At 40.7% G+C, this 18,808-nt stretch overlaps 1 protein-coding gene across 2 annotated transcripts; it reads right to left on the bottom strand.

Moving 5' to 3' along the window:
* Positions 1–236: 236 nt before the first annotated feature.
* LOC126621867 (PH, RCC1 and FYVE domains-containing protein 1-like) lies at positions 237–7,769 on the bottom strand. Of its 2 annotated transcripts, XM_050290483.1 has the most exons (9): positions 7,246–7,769; positions 6,105–6,191; positions 5,178–5,264; positions 4,974–5,060; positions 4,759–4,878; positions 2,131–4,233; positions 1,857–2,003; positions 913–1,460; positions 237–737 (listed from the first exon to the last, which is right to left on the bottom strand). In XM_050290483.1, the coding sequence occupies exons 1-9, from the start codon at positions 7,291–7,293 to the stop codon at positions 572–574; spliced, it is 3,393 nt and encodes a 1,130-aa protein (XP_050146440.1). In that variant the 5' UTR covers positions 7,294–7,769; the 3' UTR covers positions 237–571. The 2 variants fall into 2 exon arrangements, with proteins under 2 accessions (XP_050146440.1, XP_050146441.1); XM_050290484.1 differs by lacking the exon at positions 6,105–6,191.
* Positions 7,770–18,808: the final 11,039 nt, after the last annotated feature.

The following is an 18,808-nucleotide window of genomic DNA, read 5'->3' as shown; positions in this document are numbered from 1 at the left end:
AAAATGCCTTAAATGTGGTGAACAATCCTATCCAAGCTAATCATCTCTGTCAACCGAGGCCTAAAGATTATATTCAACACCACCTTTCATTTTGACTTAACATTCAAGAAAGAACAATCAGTTTGGATTACCTACAATAATCATAAGGTTAGTTACTAAGCATTACGCGTGTGCTAATCGGTTCGCTACCAAGTTTAGATGACTTTCACAAGACAAAAACTAAGGTACCAAAAGTATGGAAGAGCAAGAAGAGACTTTGATTTGCTCAGATCATCGTCTCATAAATTAAGATTTTATATACACTACAATACAACAGGTGTATAAAAGGGTAAATACCCATAAATTAAATGGAAGAGAGAAAATCAATCTAAAAAAAAACCAAAAAAACAAAAAAAATGGGTGAAAGTGGGAAGGAATGAAAGGGGAGAAACAAAATTAAAGGCAAAAGAGGTGGTTTGCATGCTTCCCTTCATACCCGCCACCCTTTTGTTGCTTCCTCTCAACACCACCTACACAGTAATTCATACAAAATAAGTTAACGGAGTAGTGCCCTCCTCCTGCCCCTCCTCTACTAAGCCTGTTGAGATGAGGCCGGTGAGAGAGCTCCGTCTGATCTACGTGCAGCTGAGCCAGCAACTGAAGATCTGTCTGACCCACGCACATTGTACTTCTCATACACTTTCTCACGATTCTCCGACCACCAGATCTGTGCTTGGTGCTCTCCAAATCTCCTTCGGCTACAAATGAAAATACATATTATCAGACTTTAATTACAAGATTATTCCATCTTTGATCCATAACAGCAAAGTTATGCACGAGTATGTGGCATGTTATGGCCAATATGATCAAGAGATCATTGGCCTACCAGCTGACACATTTATTGTATTAAGAAACTAGCAAAACCAAGAGTACCTGAAGCGCACTCGTTTGAGATCTCTAGTTCCATCCCGGAGAGCCACAAGAGTTATATAAACACCAGGCTCATATTGTTCAATCCATTCTGCCTCAACTGTATTACCATTAGCAGGCGATGGAGAATTCGTGGATCTCGCACCATTCTCCCCATCTCGAAAAGGCCCAGATTCCCTGCGATCAACAGTTTCAGACGCACTACTACCAACTGTCTCAAATGATCCACCACCATTTGGTAGTTTATCTGGGGAGTTTATCATCCCATTGGGGGTGAGAGGGCCCCGACTGTGCTGCACGATTGTTTCGTTTGTTCCAAGTTGACCCTTGGGTGAAAGAGTCGGCCCGTGATTTCCATTTGTTGTAGCAGAGTCGATTCCCAAGGAGGAGATCAAGTAAGAACTGCTGATGGAAGTCGATCTTGAATGCTGCTCTTCATTAGCATCTGGATAGTTAATGCCATTTGGCTCCAAACCATTTGGCAGTAATGCCTGCTTTATGGTCTCTGTATCGTAAACCCCAGGTGAAAGCCGTTCCGCCAAATCCTTGAGCTGAAATTATTATCAGCGATGATGATCACTATGGCAGTCCAACATAAAATAAAAACCAAAAAAGTAGACGTATTCAGCTACCCAATTCAATAGTAAATAACACCTTTTAACACCTTTTAACTTATTCAAGTCCGACAGTTTAAAAGATTGCAACTGACAAAAAATAGGTATGAAAAACTTGTACCATTGGATCCTTATTGCTACAGCCTACAGTTTCATTCGCAGAGATAAACCTACATCATTCATGTACTATTCTACTCTGAACTGAAGTTTATTTTATTAAATTCAATATTTCAAAAAGAAACAATTAAATTAAACGTTTACTAAATAGAAGACACAAAAGTTGATGATCGTGAATAAGTTTAGGAAATGAAAGCGAGTAGCAGAAGAAATGACCTGTGCGGTTAGTGACTTTATAACTTCTTTTGCAGCTTTAGATTTAGCAGATTCGTCTGCGGCCAATGCCATTGCTTCTTGTACTTTCTTTGAAGAATTCTGAAGCTCTAATTCTTGACGATCACATCTCTGTCTAAGGCTCTCAACCTTACAAAAAACATTTACAATCAAATTATTAAAATACAATAACTACAAATAGTCAAACATGAAACCCACCACCCTTCTCAAGAGGTTTATAAAAGTAGCAATAAAGTCCAGAAAAGTATGAACCTACCCGTGAGTGTAATTTTAGCACCTCCTGATTCAAAAGTTCATTTGTTTTCTTCAGACTATCAGCAATACTTTTTGAGAAGGAAAGTCCTGATGTAGTAGGAACAGGAGTTGCAAAACGAGGAGGGCTTGGTCTCCTCGAGAAAGGGGACACGGACCTTGAACTTGCTCCAGATGGTGTAAGAACTGGTTTGGGAACTGTTCGTCGCAGATCAACAGCCGTTGACATAACAACCTCCTTTAATTGCAACAATGAAGGTGCTTGAGCAGAGCGGACAAGTGAAAATGTGTCAGCTTTCTTTCCCTGCTTGGCTGCTTTAGTATCTAATTGCTTTATCAAATCCATATTCGATGGTACAGCAGTCTTGTATAATCTTATGTCAGCCTTGTCCAACCTGTCCTTGTTCTCACCCGACAACCGAGGTATAGCATTCCTTCTGTTATTACTACCAGTTTCTGACACCTTATTCAATTTCACATAACAAGGATCACAAACTCGATATGGTTTTCCAGGATTTGGAGCCAGAGCTGCCCTTGTTGCTTTTTTTGAACTGCATGAGTGGCAGTGCACAAGTCCACAATTATAGCAGTTGTGCCTCTTCCTTGTGAACCCAAAAGCCTGTCTACAAGCAGAGCACTGTGACTGCTCAGCACCAGATACCCATTTGTGAAGACAAATAGCTGCTGTATATTCTGAACCGCAACAAATATATTTCACATGTCTATCCTTTAAAGCTTCAACCAAAGTCGGTGTTTTCCGATCTTCAACATCTCCATGGCCTAATCTCCCATTAGCTCCCTTTCCCCATGTATAAACTTCATTCCTGGATGTTAATACTGCTACATGATAAGCACCACATGCAATTTCTTCAATACAATCCCCACCGAGTTTGTCTTCTACCAAGCAAGGTAGCTTTCCATCAGAATTGGGATTCCCAAGCTGACCATAAACAGTACTGCCCATTGTAAAAACATGTCCTGAAGTCGTCAAGCCAACTGTTAAACTGTGCCCGCAAGCAATTTTGTGAAAATTGTAGTCAATAAGGGCTGGAACACATGTCGGTTTAAGTCGGGCTTCCTTGTCCCCATGCCCGAGACGATTTTTATCTCCATCACCCCAAGTAAACAACTTACCTGACGAAATACTTGCACTAGATTGTGTTGCAATAACCTCCACCACAGCAGCAGTGTGCCACACCCCACATGCAACAGATATTGTCCTCAACCCTGATAGGGATTCTACTTCTCTCGGATAAGGAACATTTTCTCTGTCTCCATGGCCTAAGACGCCAAATGTGCCATCGCCGAATGTGAAGAGTTTCCCCGTCGATGTTATCAAGGCTGTATGCCATGGACCACAAGTTACAGAAGCAACTTGAAGTCCCTCAAGAGGACCCGAAATTCTCTTTGGTATCCAATGGCTGACATCAGTGCCATGACCAAGTAGCCCAGCATTATGCGTACCATCTCCCCACGTATAAAGTTCCCCAGCCATTGTAACAGCACATGTATGAAATTCTCCACATGCTGCAAAATCAACACTAGTAGCTGCCAGAGATTCAACTAGATGAGGTTGAACAACATCCTTCCCAGCACCATGCCCTAGTCGTCCTCCAGATTCTTCACCCCATGTAAACACTTCACCTTGTCTCGTGACCAAGGCTGCATGCTTGACCCCACAGGCTATATGATGGACATCCAAAACAACATTGGACTCTAATGGCCTAGGGACAAGCACATCAGATCTCGGGCTCAAATAATTCACATTTTTATCAGCCCCAACCTTAACAACACTATCACAAATCACCTCACCCCATATGTACACATCACCTAGAGCTTCACAATCATCCGGTCCAGAACCATGACTTGAAGTGCTAGGAGCACTTGAAACACTAACTCGAAATGCATCTGAACCAGATCCTTTAACTTGCATATTTGTCAGGTCTGATGCAGCATGTGACCTCTCAGAAACTGGAGAATTTTCAGGGGGAAAACTCTTAGGCGAAGTATTTGGTTTGAAATTAACAGAAATCTCTGGAGAGCCACTATCTCGTGCACCACTAGCAGAACTATCACTGGGACTATTTGATGTCAAGTCCTTGCCATCCTGAAGTACCCGAAAACATGATAAGCAGGCAGTCATTCAACAGGTTTGTACTTATACATATCGAAATGTAAGAGAAACTTTCGTACATCCAAAGTCTATGTGCGTGTGTGTAATTTCACCATAAAGAGGTTGGATGACTACAATAAAATCATATGAACTGAACTATAAAGTTGGATGACTCATTTAGAATATATAATATATATATATATATATATATATATATATATATATTAAACATATAAAGTAATAAAAAATAAGATTAAAAAAATGTCTATAAAAAGCCAATCCAAAAATACATGCAAAAACACTATGTCTATGCAAGGAGAAGTTTAATTTCTTTAAGAATCAAATACTAAAATTTAAATTAAAAATAATAAAAGAATCTGAGCATAGTATTTCAGCATTTCAAATTTAGCTCAAAAGCTCCAATACAGCATGTTGATGCCTGTATAACACAGATCACTACAAGACAAGAGAAAACATAAAATTTAACCACAAAAGAGGTTTCTAAGTAGGCATATTTACATCAAGGTAGAGGCCTCCATCACTCCATCCGTCAATTTTTGAACGCCCACCTCTGCCAGAGGAAAGTAGTGCTTTAAGGCCTGCAATCCACACTTCTGCCTCAACTTTGTCCTTGCAAATCTGGAAGCAAATAACAGATTATCATAAATATTGTTATTATAAATAAAAATAGGAAACAATGTAAAGACAAATAATTTTGAGCTTCCACCACTAACCAGATCAAGAGACCGCTTTCCGTTATTGTATATAAGAGAAAATGATAAATAGTCCTTTTCAGGACGTAAATATCGTTGAAAGACAGCCTGTAACAAATTTTGGAGCAAGATGAAATTAGAATAATTATCACTAGAAGACTTAAAATTTAAACTGCAGTAAATCTATGCCAATTATGTTCTAAAAAATTATATCAAATTTCTCACAGTTCTTTGTCCAGGAACAATTCTTGTGACAGAAGCCAACTTCAAACTTCTTTCGCTACTTGAAATCCAGATCAAAGTTGATTCATCCTGAAATTATTAAATGCAGCAGTAAGTAGAAAATAGAAGGAATTTAAGAAGCGGACAAATTTGTGAATTAAAATGCAATAAATATAATCACAAGCAAGAACCATAGAAGGCCATTGAAATGCTATCTACCACAGAAGGCCAGTGAAATGCTATCCCATTAGCAGTATTTTACATTGCATACATCAAAACACAAAGTAGCATGGTTATGCAGCAATGTAGCAGCACAACTAATGTCAACTGACATTTAACATATTCCAATACCTTACAAGGTGAAATGTATAGTTTATCAAACCTTCGTGGCTATTAATGATATGTTTCTCCAAGAACTATAGACCATATTTTGCCTTGACTGACCTCAAACTACACAACAAATAAGTTCTCAAATCTCTTATCCAAATGAAATATGTCATAGATTCTGGCAAACTGCCTACTGTACCCTTTGGTTCCAATCTGCCATATGGATCGGAGCCTAAATTAACTCAGATTTCCCTTTCAGTTATCAATTTAATTAGCAGAAGGGAAACTTGATAAATTTTATCTTTTCCGTTATAAGTACAAATGGAAATTGTATACTTGTGGGAGAAGATGGAAATTACCTAATTGGCACTACATTACCACTGCTAAGCAGGGAATTCAATTAAATATGTTTCGTAGCATTCTTGACTTCATCCTTTTACAAATTTTACTGTTTGTCCATGCAGGAATTGTGGAAGAAATTTTTTATTTCAACCTTAATAGTTGAGCACACCATGTTCTATTCCTTTCATGGAGTGGACAAACCACCAATATTTTAAAAATAAAAAATAAATCCTAATAGAGAAGCTTTAGATACAAACTTACAGTAGAAAGTCTAAATGGACAAAACTTAGGCTTTCCCTTACGACCATATTTCAGTAGTTGAGCACCCTTCTTCAAAGCAATTATTGCCTGAAAATCATTTAAGGATCATTCAAAACCATGAGAAAGATATGAAGGGCGGATAAACGCTGTATGAACTAAACATAGGACCATAATAACCCACACAAAAGAGAAGTATCATTTATACTCGAATATAGAATTCTACACCATATCAAATGCTATTCTAATTATAACATTACCCTGAACTCTATACCGCATATAGTAATGACTTTGTGACTTCCAACTCAAGAAGCATACCAACTTAGTTCTCATTCAGTTACAAGTTACAACCTCCCAAAACATATCATAATTCATAACCGTTATCCTGCGACTAAGAGAATAAATTGCTAAATCCAAACTTTTAAGATATTAAAAAACCCTATGTGTCTTCTAAAGTTACTACAAAAACTGTTCCAAATGGAGCAGCAGGTTTTACACCCTGCGAAGAAAGTAAAATGTGGTTTCCATGCAATGCCATTTCCATTAGATCACTCTGTCGCAAAAATCACTAGACATTTATCGTTTGAAGATGTCAGTACTTTACATATGCCTCGAAGCAAACCCAGTTGTCGATATGGAAAATGCACATGGAAAAAATACAAAATTAAAAAAGGTTCGAAACTTCGGCCCTGTTTGGTCCAGTAAAAGCACCCATACTGCATCCATTGAGCCGAAAACAACGAACCCAGAAGTGATCCTCAAAACCAAAACCTTGAGAAGATTATGTTCCCAGTATTTATATCTAAAAAGTTGTATATCAATTACCAAATCAAAATTCCCTCACATTTTAACATACCTGAAGATTATGTTCCCAGTAATTATATCTAGAGAGTTGTTTTCAATTACGAAATCAAAATTCCCTCACATTTTTAACATACATACAAAACTTAAATGTATCAAACTAAAAATAAAGAGCTCTCCTTCCAAATTCCACTTTTTAGAGGAGGAAACAAACAAATCTTCGTCTTTTCTAAGTAATTAAACAGACAAATAAATAGGAATTTATTTCATTTTCTTTGTATTTTTTGATACATTTGCAAAAACAAAATAGAGGCAAAGAGAATTTAGAGAGAAAGAGACCGACCTGGTCGATGTCACGGTTGGCATTCCCGTAGCTAACAAGATCTGCCATTCCATGTGAGAGAAATTACCGTAACGCCACCACCCTCTCCGATTCCCTGCCGGAGCTCCGTTCATCATCTACCTTCCAACTCGCTCTCGCGCCTCCGTGCAATACCATCAACGGCCACGTCACCACAACAACAACCACCACGCTCAGTTCTCTCTTTCTCTACACTACGCGGCGCAGATCTGCCGAAACCCTAAGACCTCCAGTTCTGATCTTTGACTCGGAGCAAAGAAGAAACAGAGCTCGAAGCCGTGGACTGTTGGGAAGCTGGTTGCGGAGAGACCGACGGCGGGTTTAAAAACGAAGAGGGGCTCAGAGAGGAATTTAGGGAGTGAAAGAGAAAAGAGAAGGGACGAAACGGCGCCGGAGAATGGGACGGGAGGGGAAGCGGACCGGACGAAGGAGGGAGGGAGGGAACAGAAGAGAGAGAAAATTCCCTGCAAAGAGAAAATTTAGGGGGGGTGGGGTGGGGCGTGTCCGAGTCTGTCAAAAGCACAACTGGTCAAACCTGTGAAAAATTGAATACTACCGATCAAATAAATCAAACTCGAAAAATAAAATAAAATAAAATATGTATCTAGAATTTTAGAATTTGATGCAACTGAGTACGAACTGGTTTGAAACCACATGACCATGGTGGAAGGTTACTCAAAGTTTTTCTTTTTGTAAACAAGGTTAAACAAGCCACTTAGATGTGTCCTCCTCGTATGTTGTTTCTAAAAGCGTTTTGTTGTAAAATTAAGATTTCAGCATTCAGTTTCGGTTTTTTCTTTTTTTTTTATGTAAAGTAGTGTACCAGCTATAAAAGTGTAACTTTTCGTTTGTCAAGGAGTTTTATTTGTTCTTTTCCAAAGGTGTAATCGTTGGAAATTGGCGAGTTGTAATGTTTTCAACTAAATTTGAACTGAATGTAATTGTAGTCTAAGTTTTGTGTTTCGTTTTTCGTTTTGTGCTACATAAATGTTTACGTAACTACTCATATACGTTATGATATATTCAATTTCAAAAACATTATATCGTTATAACTTATAAGATTGTGGTTAGACTTTGGTGATGATTTTGGGTCCTTGTAAGATTGCAAGTGATGCATCATTTTCTTCCTTACGGGTGGAGTTAGGTTTGAGCGTTGCAAGAATAGCAGGATGACGATAATGGCCTTCATTAGGAATGATTGGCGAAAAGAGAAGCGGCCAAGTTGTGCGTTGGTATACGAGAGATTTTTTAATGTGACAAGAACACAGAGCGGTATACCACGTGTCATTATACAAATAGTAATATATGTGTGTTAAAAAGTTAATAACTTACAAAATATAATTTCTCATTATTTATATAAAAATACGTGATGTACCATCTGTGTTACGGTTTACAAATCGTTTGGCTACACGCAAGTAGGATTGGAGAAGGGTAGAGAAGGTATTGTACTAGTGAAGGTGGGTTCAGAACTTCAGAGGGATTTGGTGGCGGTTATAACGCCAAAGGTAGCAGATTTTGAACCCAAACGAGGAGAATGTAGGAGTTTGTGAATACCTACAATTGCACCAATGTTTCATAAATCCATATAATTTGTGTGCACGAATATCATTGATTTGTATAAGGAAATACACGGATGAATATTCCATGCATTTTTAAGTGGAGAAAATCCAACAAAAAAAACTCGACTCCTTTGTAAACATGAATATCAACTAGTAATGTACATGTTAAAATACAGTCATTCTTTGCTTATACTTTTGTTTTATACAAATGATATTAAAGATAAAAGAACGACTGCATAAACGAGTATTTGGTTTGTTTGGGGTTCCTTTTTTGGGAAAAATAATACTAGGAAGTGCATTCTAATAACTAAAAACACTTCTAACTAAGATTTCGTTTGGTATTGTTTTTTCATCAAAAGCTATTTCCTTTAAAGTTAAGCATTTAAAAAAAATATCTACTAAAAACAAAATATCTTGATTATTTTAAAAGCAGTAACCTCCAAACAGTATCTTTGAAAGCAGCATGCATGTTGCTTTTAAAAGTTACTTTCGTAAAAAGTTGAGTTGAGCCTTTAATCTATATTTTCAATTCCTTAATACCCTTATTTATTTAAAAAATAATTATTATTTATCTTTTTACTTGGTTATTATGTTGGGAAAAACAAAAGTTTTATTACACCTATTTTTTCTCGCTCGAACTTTCTGTTTTGAGTCCCTTCAAGACTTAGTAGCTAAGAGCTAGTTTGAATGTGCTTTTAAAATGACTAAAACCACTTTTAGAGAAAATATTTTTGGGTTTCAAAAGCACTTAAAGTGCTTTCTGCAATAAGCTTCAATTATGTGATTCTTTCAAGAAGCACTTTAAGTGCTTTTCCAAGATTTACTTGCATCTTAACTAATAATTGGTCCTAAAAATATTTTCACCAAAAGCGCTGTTGATGCACAAAATCAGCGAAGACTTTGGTACAACAGAAAGTGTCAGGTTTTGTGACCTTCGCTTGGTTGCTTCAGTCACTAGTGAGGATAAGTACGTAAATGAATAGAGACAGAGAAGCAAACACAGGATGTACGTGGTTCACCCAGATTGGCTACGTCCACGGAGTAGAGGAGTTCTTATTAGTAGTGAAGGGCTTACACAAGTACAAAGGATCAAGCTCTCAATTTAGTGAGTTCTTGTGAATGATTTAACACAAAATGGCATTAGGCAATATTGTGGGGGAATGACCCCTATTTATAGAAAAACTTGTAGCTTTGTCACATTGACATGTGTCATGTTATGATTGGTTCTTGATGTTGACACGTGCTGTGCTCTGATTGGCTTCTAATCTTGACACGTGTCGAGTAGTGATTGGCCTCCTGGTCGGAGGGGAACTCTTCTGGGTCCTTGACAGTATAGCGTTGGCCGGTGCTCGGTAGTTTCGGGATTGGTCAAGTATGGTACAAACAGTGCTCCCCTAAGTTCCCGAGTGAGGGAAACTCCTCGGTTGGGGACTTGCAAGATCCAATCCCTTGAGTAATCACGAAACTTCTAAGTACCGAAGTGTGGTCTGATCTTCATCTGCCCTTCTCTGGAAGTACCTTTCCTCCATCCGGGAATGGTGTATTTAGCTGATGTTGACGCACAAGGTAATGTATCAATTTCACTTGAAGCTTAGTTGTAGTTTCGGGCTTAGTCAAGTGTGATACAAACCCTATAGTAGGAGTCCCCCAAGTCGCCGAGCTAGGAGATCTGCCGAAAGAGGTGACAGACAAGGTAAGCAGTCAAACTTCCAAGTAAGCAACCCAGGAGCAGAGGTTTGACTTCGGCTTCCGGTTGATTGTTCTCATTCTCCTTGTCTCTCATTCAACTGCCAGGATAAGGAGAAGCAAATGGATAAGAGATGATATGAGATACTTTTGCTTTTGAAGAAGTAACTTTCCACAGGCTTATTCTTGAACTGTGCTGGAGGGTTTTCTGGTGCCCTTCAGAGTATAAGGCCGACTCAAAAATTTGAGGGTCAAAACAAGTCCATCAAATCTAGAGTACGTTCGACCTTGATGATATGGGATACTATTGCTGTTGACGGAATAATGAATGTGGTATGGAAAGGTGTCGTGCTGTAGTGATCTGTTTCAGCCCACCGTTGAACCTTCTGCTTCAATCTTTTGCATGGCAGAAGTGGTGTGCAACCTTTGCATTTAAATGGTCCTTCAGAACATTCCTTCATAGTGACTCATTCACGCTTGGCAGCTTCAGTGTAAAGAGCCAATATCTGATCAACTGTCATGAGGTATTTGCCGGTGGAATTCGTGACCTTGACAGCAGTTGAGGATGAGTACTCGAGAGCAATGCTAAGTAAGCGACCAGGCAAAGGCTCCAGGCAGTCAGTCCCAAATTGGAGGTTTGATTTCAGGTTCCGACTGACTGCTCTCTTTCTCCTTGTCCTGCAGGTGTGGACAAGGACAAAGACAAAGACAGGGAGAAAGCATGATATGGGATACTCTTGCTTTCGACCCTGATGATATGAGATACTCTTGTTCTTGGTGTGGCTTATTTGCTGAGGTATTATCGGGGGGAAATAAAGCTGAGTATTTCGAGAGGTTATGTTGAAGGTGCCTTTTCGAATGCGAGAAAGGGTTGAGCATTTTTGCAGGTTTGCCTGTCCGTTGAGGAGGGAGGTCAATGTATATAGGGATTTCCCAATAACAAGTAGTAATGCTATTCCTTTACCCTTCTTGGTCACAGCAATGTAGTGGGAGCTGCCAGCTTCACGTGTTTTAATTTTGTCAGAGCACTTTGAAAAAGTGGTATGTGGTATCTGGAAAGCTGATATTACGTGTGAAGATTACAGACAAGCTTTATCTAAGGAAATCTGGCTCTCGAAGTTCTGAGAGTTGTGCCTCTTCGGTTTTCGAACAAGCAATCCCGTCGAGGATCTGACTCTCGAGATTCGGAAAGCGGTGCTACTCCGGTTTTTGAGAAAGTAATTATGTTGGGAGTCTTTTCTCGAATGTGAGTAAAGGTTGGACGTTCTTGCCAACCTGTCTTGCCGCAAAACACGGAGGTCGACACACATAGGGACTTTCCAGTTGTCAAGCAGTGGTGCTGTTCCTTTACCCTTATGGGTAATAGTAGGGTAGCTGGAACTTCGAAATTCTCGTGCCTAAACTTTGTCAGAGATCTTTGACAAAGTTATATGTGGTACCCGAGGAGTTGATGGTGCATATGGAGAGCGGTGATTGAACAGTAAGATTCACGTGCTTTCTACTTCACCAGAAATCTTCGACAGATTGCCCGTAATTTCCGCAAAGCTGAGTGTGCATGTGACAGGTGCTGACGAGGCTGAAAAAGCAGGTGCTTCTTCGATTTCTGAGATCGGCCCTCGTGGTCTCTGAGCAGCCCAGCTTTTGAGAAAGCAAACGCCTCTTCGATTTCTGAAGCTCCGTCGAGTGCAGATTTTTATAGAGGCTGGCATTAAGTTCCACAGCACACTTGAATCTCTACCAGTAGAAGCTCATTTCTTGCACTTCTAAGATCTTGATTTGTCTGACCTCTTCCTTCTTCAACACATTTGAAAATGTCTGGACCCTCCGACCGTCGTTTTGACTTGAACCTTGGAGAAGAGACAGCCACGCCTTCTCCAGACAACATATGGCGCCCATCCTTCATATCCCCTACTGGTCCTCTTACCGTTGGGGATTCTGTGATGAAGAATGATATGACCGCTGCAGTGGTGGCCAGGAACCTTCTCACTCCCAAAGATAACAGACTACTTTCCAAACGGTCTGATGAGTTGGCTGTTAAGGACTCTCTGGCTCTTAGTGTTCAGTGTGCAGGTTCTGTGTCTAATATGGCCCAACGCCTATTTGCTAGAACCCGCCAAGTTGAATCATTGGCTGCTGAAGTGATGAGTCTCAAACAGGAGATTAGAGGGCTCAAACATGAGAATAAGCAGTTGCACCGGCTCGCCCATGACTATGCTACAAACATGAAGAGGAAGCTTGACCAGATGAAGGAATCTGATGGTAAGGTTTTACTTGATCATCAGCGGTTTGTGGGTTTGTTCCAAAGGCATTTATTGCCTTCGTCCTCTGGGGCTGTACCTGGTAATGAAGCTTCAAATGATGAACCTCCAATGCCTCCTCCTTCTGGGGTTTTGTCAAGTACTGAGGCTCCGGATAACCACCCTCCGGTGCTTTCTCTTTCTGGGGCTCTACCGACTGCTGAGACTTCCCCTAAGCAACCTTTGTGAAGGCTCCCTTTTGTTTGTTTATTTTGACTCATGTATATGTACATATTTGTGGCTTATCGAAAATATTAATAAATAAGCTTTGCTTCATTTCAACATATTGTGTTAAATACACCAAAGCCTTCTTCATAAAGTTCTTTGAATTTTTGCTTTTGTTGAAACCTGTATTGTTGAAGCTTTGTGAGTGAAGCATGTAGTTTGAGGTAGTGTTCCCTTAATTTCCCGAGTGAGGAAAACTTCTCGGTTGGAGACTTGAAAAATCCAAGTCACTGAGTAGTCACGAACTTTTGAGTACCAAGGCGTAGTAGCATATGGTGGGAGTCCCCCAAGTCTCTAGTCGAGAGAGTTGACGAATGAGGTGTCTTGCTAATAGTCCATGTCGTAAGTACCAAAACTTCATTCTTTTGTTTTCTAAGTGGTAGCCCCGGACTTTTTCTTCATAGATTTTGTTGATGAAGGTTGCTAGGCCCGAATAAGTGGAATTGCAGAAGGTGTAACCGTTGGTGCATTAACATCATAATGGAAGCATCACAATGATGGAAGCATCACAATGATGAAAGCATCATAATGATGAAAACACCATAATGATGAAACATCATAATGATGTTTCTTTGGTGGAATTGTTTTTCATTTCCCCTAACAACCGGAATTGTTTTTCAACATAACACCATCATCTGTAGGTCGAATCACAAAGTTGTCTTCATGAAAGTTGTTCGTTAATTCCTTAACTACAACATATCCAAATTGGAGAGCCATCGGAGCAGTACAACTCCAGAAATCCAGGTATGATGAGTGACTGTTTATCATTTGTCTGTCAACCCGTCAGATTTGTTGTGAGCTTTGAAACTCTATTTTCTCTTGCTCAGATCAGCATGCTTTCTTCATTGAAGTTGTTCCTCAGCTTGTGAACTACAACATATCCAAATTTGAGATCCCTCGGAGCTGTATAACTCAAGAAACTCAGGTATGATGAATGACTGGTTATTATTTTTCTGTCAACCCGTCAGATTTGTTGTGAGCTTCGAAACTCCATTTTCTCTTGTTCAGATCGGTATGCTTTCTTCATTGAAGTTGTTCCTCAGCTTGTGAACTACAACATATCCAAATTTGAGATCCCTCGGAGCTGTATAACTCAAGAAACTCAGGTATGATGAATGACTGGTTATTATTTTTCTGTCAACCCGTCAGATTTGTTGTGAGCTTCGAAACTCCATTTTCTCTTGTTCAGATCGGTATGCTTTCTTCATTGAAGTTGTTCCTCAGCTTGTGAACTACAACATATCCAAATTTGAGATCCCTCGGAGCTGTATAACTCAAGAAATTCAGGTATGATGAATGACTGGTTATTATTTGTCTGTCAACCCGTCAGATTTGTTGTGAGCTTCGAAACTCCATTTTCTCTTGTTCAGATCGGTATGCTTTCTTCATTGAAGTTGTTCCTCATCGACTCTTTCATAACATATCAAAAATTCAGGATGAACTAACGGTTAAATATTTCCAGATCTTCGAAACATCACAACAGCTTCGAAATCTGCAAGAAGCCGACTATCATGTTTGGAGCTTCAACACTTTAATTTCCGTCGCTCAAACAGAAATGGTTCCTTCTTGAAAGTTGTTCATATGCTCAAGAACTATAGGGTGTCCAAAATTCAGCTCCATTGGAGAAGAGCAGAGGTTGCAGAAATTTGATAGATGAAAGGAGGCGGAAGAGGGAGAGAGAGAAAAAGTCTCTTGGGTTGGATTTCTATTTTGGGGCAGATTCCAATTTTTGTAGCACCTTCATTATTGATGAATTGCTTGTACTTTTGTCCATTATGAAATTTGGGACTTTGGCTTGTTGTTGGATCTATTATAATATGTTTGGGAACATATATAAGTGAATAAATAAGAAGGAAAATTTTGGGCCCTTGTGGGTGTAAAACAAAAAATGTTTATGTTTACCCAAGTGTTTTTGTACAAGTTCAAGGGCATCTTGGGTTTTGTGAACAAAATTTGTTTATTTGGAGCAAGGTTTTGTGTTGAAGCTTTGTAGGTGAAGCTTTGGTGTTGAAGCTTTGTGGGTGAAGCTTTGGAGGTGAAGCTTTTCGGGTGAAGCTTGTTGGGTGAAGCTTTTTAGGTGAAGCTTTGTGGGTGAAGCTTTTTAGGTGAAGCTTTTCGGGTGAAGCTTTTTGGGTGAAGCTTTTTAGGTGAAGCTTTTCGGGTGAAGCTTTTTGGGTGAAGCTTTTTTAGGTGAAGCTTTGATGGTGAAGCTTTTTGGGTGAAGCTTTTTAGGTGAAGCTTTTTGGGTGAAGCTTTTTAGGTAAAGCTTTGATGGTGAAGCTTTTTGGGTGAAGCTTTTTAGGTGAAGCTTTGTGGGTGAAGCTTTGGAGGTGAAGCTTTTCGGGTGAAGCTTTTTGGATGAAGTTGTTTTTTTTTTTTTTTTTTTTTTTTTTTTGGCGCTTGACACGGTCTTCATTTGCTTGTTTTGTAGTGACTGTGGAAGACAGATTGCTTTCTGATTGAGAAGGGTTCCGGCATCGCTTGCTATGAATGTAAAAGAGTGAGGGCTGAGTTGGCTAAATTACCTCTTTATTGAATTCATTGCCAAATGGCCTTCATTACATAGGATGCCGAACGGCTATAGCTCAACACTTGTACATCGTGAGTCTATTTGTAGTAGTACTTCAAGTGATCAGCGTTCCATGGATGGCCAAGGGTCTTGCCATCGGAGCTTCTAAGTGTGTAAGAGCCAGGGCGACTGATGCCAATGACTTCATACGGTCCATCCCAGTTTGGACTAAGTGTGCCTTCACTCGGGACTCTGTCGCAGAGTAATCTTTTCTTTAAGACCCAGTCTCCTATTTTGAAAGAACGAGGCTTGACCCTAGAGTCATAATAGTTGGAGATGCGCTGCTTGTAGGCGACATTCCTCAAGTGAGCTTGGTTTCTGTGTTCCTCGACTAAATCCAAGTTGAGGGTGAGTTGTTTGTCATTTTCACTTTGAATGTAGTTCTGGACTCGGAATGTTGCTTGCTCGAGCTCAACAGGGACAACCGCCTCTGTGCCAAAGGCAAGTGAGAATGGAGTTTCTCCTGTTGAAGTCCGATATGAAGTGCGATATGACCAAAGAACTTGGGGTACAAATTCTGGCCAACAGCCTTTAGCTTTGTCCAAGCTGGTTTTCAAAGTGCGCTTGATTATTTTGTTGATAGCCTCAACTTGTCCATTAGACTGGGGATGAGCTGGAGAGGCAAAGCATAAGTTGATGTTGAACTTAGAGCAGAACAACCTGAACTTCTTGTTGTCAAACTGTCGCCCATTGTCAGTGACTATCGCATTGGGAATGCCGAATCTACAAAGGATGTTCTTCCACACGAAGTCTTCTATCTTTGCCTCAGTAATGGTTGCCAAGGGTTCTACTTCGGCCCACTTTGTGAAGTAGTCCACTGCAACGACTGCGTAACAGACTTTGCCCTTCCCTGCCGGCATTGGGCCGATCAAATCAAGTCCCCACTGGGCGAAGGGCCAAGGGCTGATCATAGGAGTAAGAGGCTCTGGAGGGGAATGAGGAATAGCCGCATATCGTTGACATTTGTCACATGAGCGGGATACTTTGATGGCATCCTGGTGGAGTGTTGGCCAGTAATATCCTTGGCGAAAAGTCTTGTGTGCTAGGGACCGAGATCCAGCATGATCTCCACAGACTCCCTCATGTATTTCTCGAAGGACGATTTCCGCCTCGGCAGGCGTAAGACACCTTAAGTATGGCAGGCTAAAACCTCGCTTATAGAGTTGATCATTGATGATCAGGTAGCGGGTAGACTTGTATCGAATTTGCTTAGCCTGGACTTTATCATTTGGGAGGGTGCCATGAGCAAGGAAATTATAGATCGGGGTGATCCAACTATCCCCCCGTTGTAAGTTGCATACTTCTGCGGCCATGGTGCTTGGTGTTGCCAACAGTTCGACATGAATTTTTCTTCCAATCTTGTCTTCCACAGCTGAGGCGAGGCGAGCCAGGGCGTCTGCATGACTGTTTGCCGCTCGAGGAACTTGGGTGATCTGGTAGTGGAAGTGCTTGAGCAAAAGTTGTGTTTGCGCAAGATATGCTGCCATGGAGCTGTCCTTAGCATCAAAGTTGTTGGTAACCTGGTTGACCACTAATTGGGAGTCACTGAAAATATCAATTTGTTTAACCCCGAGGTGTTTGGCCAAACGTAATCCTGCTAGAAGGGCTTCATACTCGGCCTCATTGTTTGATGCCTTGAATTTGAAACGAAGAGCATACTCCATTGCTACTTTGTCGGGCGTAGTCAAGACTAGTCCCGCTCCACAGCCCTGTTGGTTGGATGAGCCATCAACATACAGACTCCATGCTGAGGTCGTTGATTCTACTTTCTGAGCTTCCGATGGTAATGAAGCTACTGCTTCAGGTGTAGAAGCAATGTCAACAGGATATGTGAAGTCGGCGATGAAATCTGCTACTGCTTGGCCCTTCTCAGCTGGCTTTGGTTGGTAGGAGATGTCAAACTCACCCAACGCTATTGCCCATTTGATCATTCGCCCTGAAGTGTCAGGACTTTGGAGTATCTGTCGAAGAGGATAATTGGTAAGCACGATGATGGAGTGCGCTTGGAAGTAAGGGCGGAGTTTTCGAGCAGACATGACCAATGCCAGAGCCAATTTCTCAATGTTAGAGTACCGTGTCTCCGCATCTTGTAAGGCTTTGCTAGCGTAGTAGACAGGTCGCTCAATATTCCCATCCTTTCGAATGAGAACGGAACTTACGGCTGAAGCTGATACCGATAGGTAGATAATGAGAATGTCTCCTACCTCGGGCTTGGAGAGTAGAGGGGCTTTACTCATGTACTCCTTGAGGTTTTTGAATGCCTCGGCACATTCATCAGTCTATGTAATGTACTTCCTACTTCCCTTAAGTGCTTTAAAAAAGGGAGCACATTTGTCTGTGGCCTTAGAAATGAACCTGGTTAAGGCTGCCACCTTGCCAGTAAGGCTCTGGATGTCCTTTGAAGTTACCGGTTCCTTCATGTCGAGGATTGCTTTGATCTTCTCGGGATTAGCTTCAATGCCTCGTTGGCTAATCATGAAACCTAAGAATTTGCCAGAGCCTACGCCGAAGGCACATTTGTTGGGGTTTAACCTCATTCGATACCTCTTCAAAATAGTGAAAGTTTCATATAGGTTGGTGATGTGTTGGTCAGCATGTTTGCTCTTGACTAACATATCATCAACGTAAACTTCCATGCTCTTCCCAATCTGCTCGGCGAACATTGAGTTGACTAGTCTCTGATAAGTCGCTCCTGCATTCTTTAGGCCGAAAGGCATGACTTTGTAGCAGTATAGTCCTCTGTCGGTAGTGAAGGCTGTGTGTTCTTGATCCGAAGGGTTCATGAGGATTTGGTTGTATCCTGAGTAAGCATCCATGAAGCTCAGGAGTTCACACCCGGCCGTAGAGTCTATAAGTCTGTCAATAAGAGGAAGAGGGAAGCTATCTTTCGGACACCCTTTGTTTAGGTCGGTGTAGTCAACACACATTCTCCACAAGACCTTTTGAAGCAAAAGACTTTCTTTGGTCGGATTTTTCTTAACAAGGACCACATTTGCTACCCATGTCGGGTAATTGACTTCGCGGACAAAGCCTATGCCTTTGAGTTTTTCAACTTCTGCTTTCATTGCCTCGTATCGTTCAGCGTCATAAGATCTTCGCTTCTGTCTCACCGGCTTGATCTTGGGGTCAATACTCAAACGATGACAGATGACATCGGGAGAGATGCCTGGCATGTCCTCGTATGACCAGGCGAAGACTTCAGTGTTCTC

This window comes from Malus sylvestris, chromosome 5 (assembly GCF_916048215.2).
Source record: "Malus sylvestris chromosome 5, drMalSylv7.2, whole genome shotgun sequence".
NCBI lineage: Eukaryota > Viridiplantae > Streptophyta > Magnoliopsida > Rosales > Rosaceae > Malus > Malus sylvestris.
This window is presented reverse-complemented; position numbering and strand designations above follow the sequence as displayed.

Bases quoted from the DNA above. Each gene is read 5' to 3' on its own strand.
- LOC126621867 (XM_050290483.1), bottom strand. From the start codon at position 7,293: ATGGCAGATCTTGTTAGCTACGGGAATGCCAACCGTGACATCGACCAG. The intron at 5,265-6,104 runs GTAAGTTTGTAT...TAATAATTTCAG, and splicing joins GTCCATTTAGACTTTCTACT to GATGAATCAACTTTGATCTG. The intron at 5,061-5,177 runs GTGAGAAATTTG...AATTTGTTACAG, and splicing joins TTGTTCCTGGACAAAGAACT to GCTGTCTTTCAACGATATTT.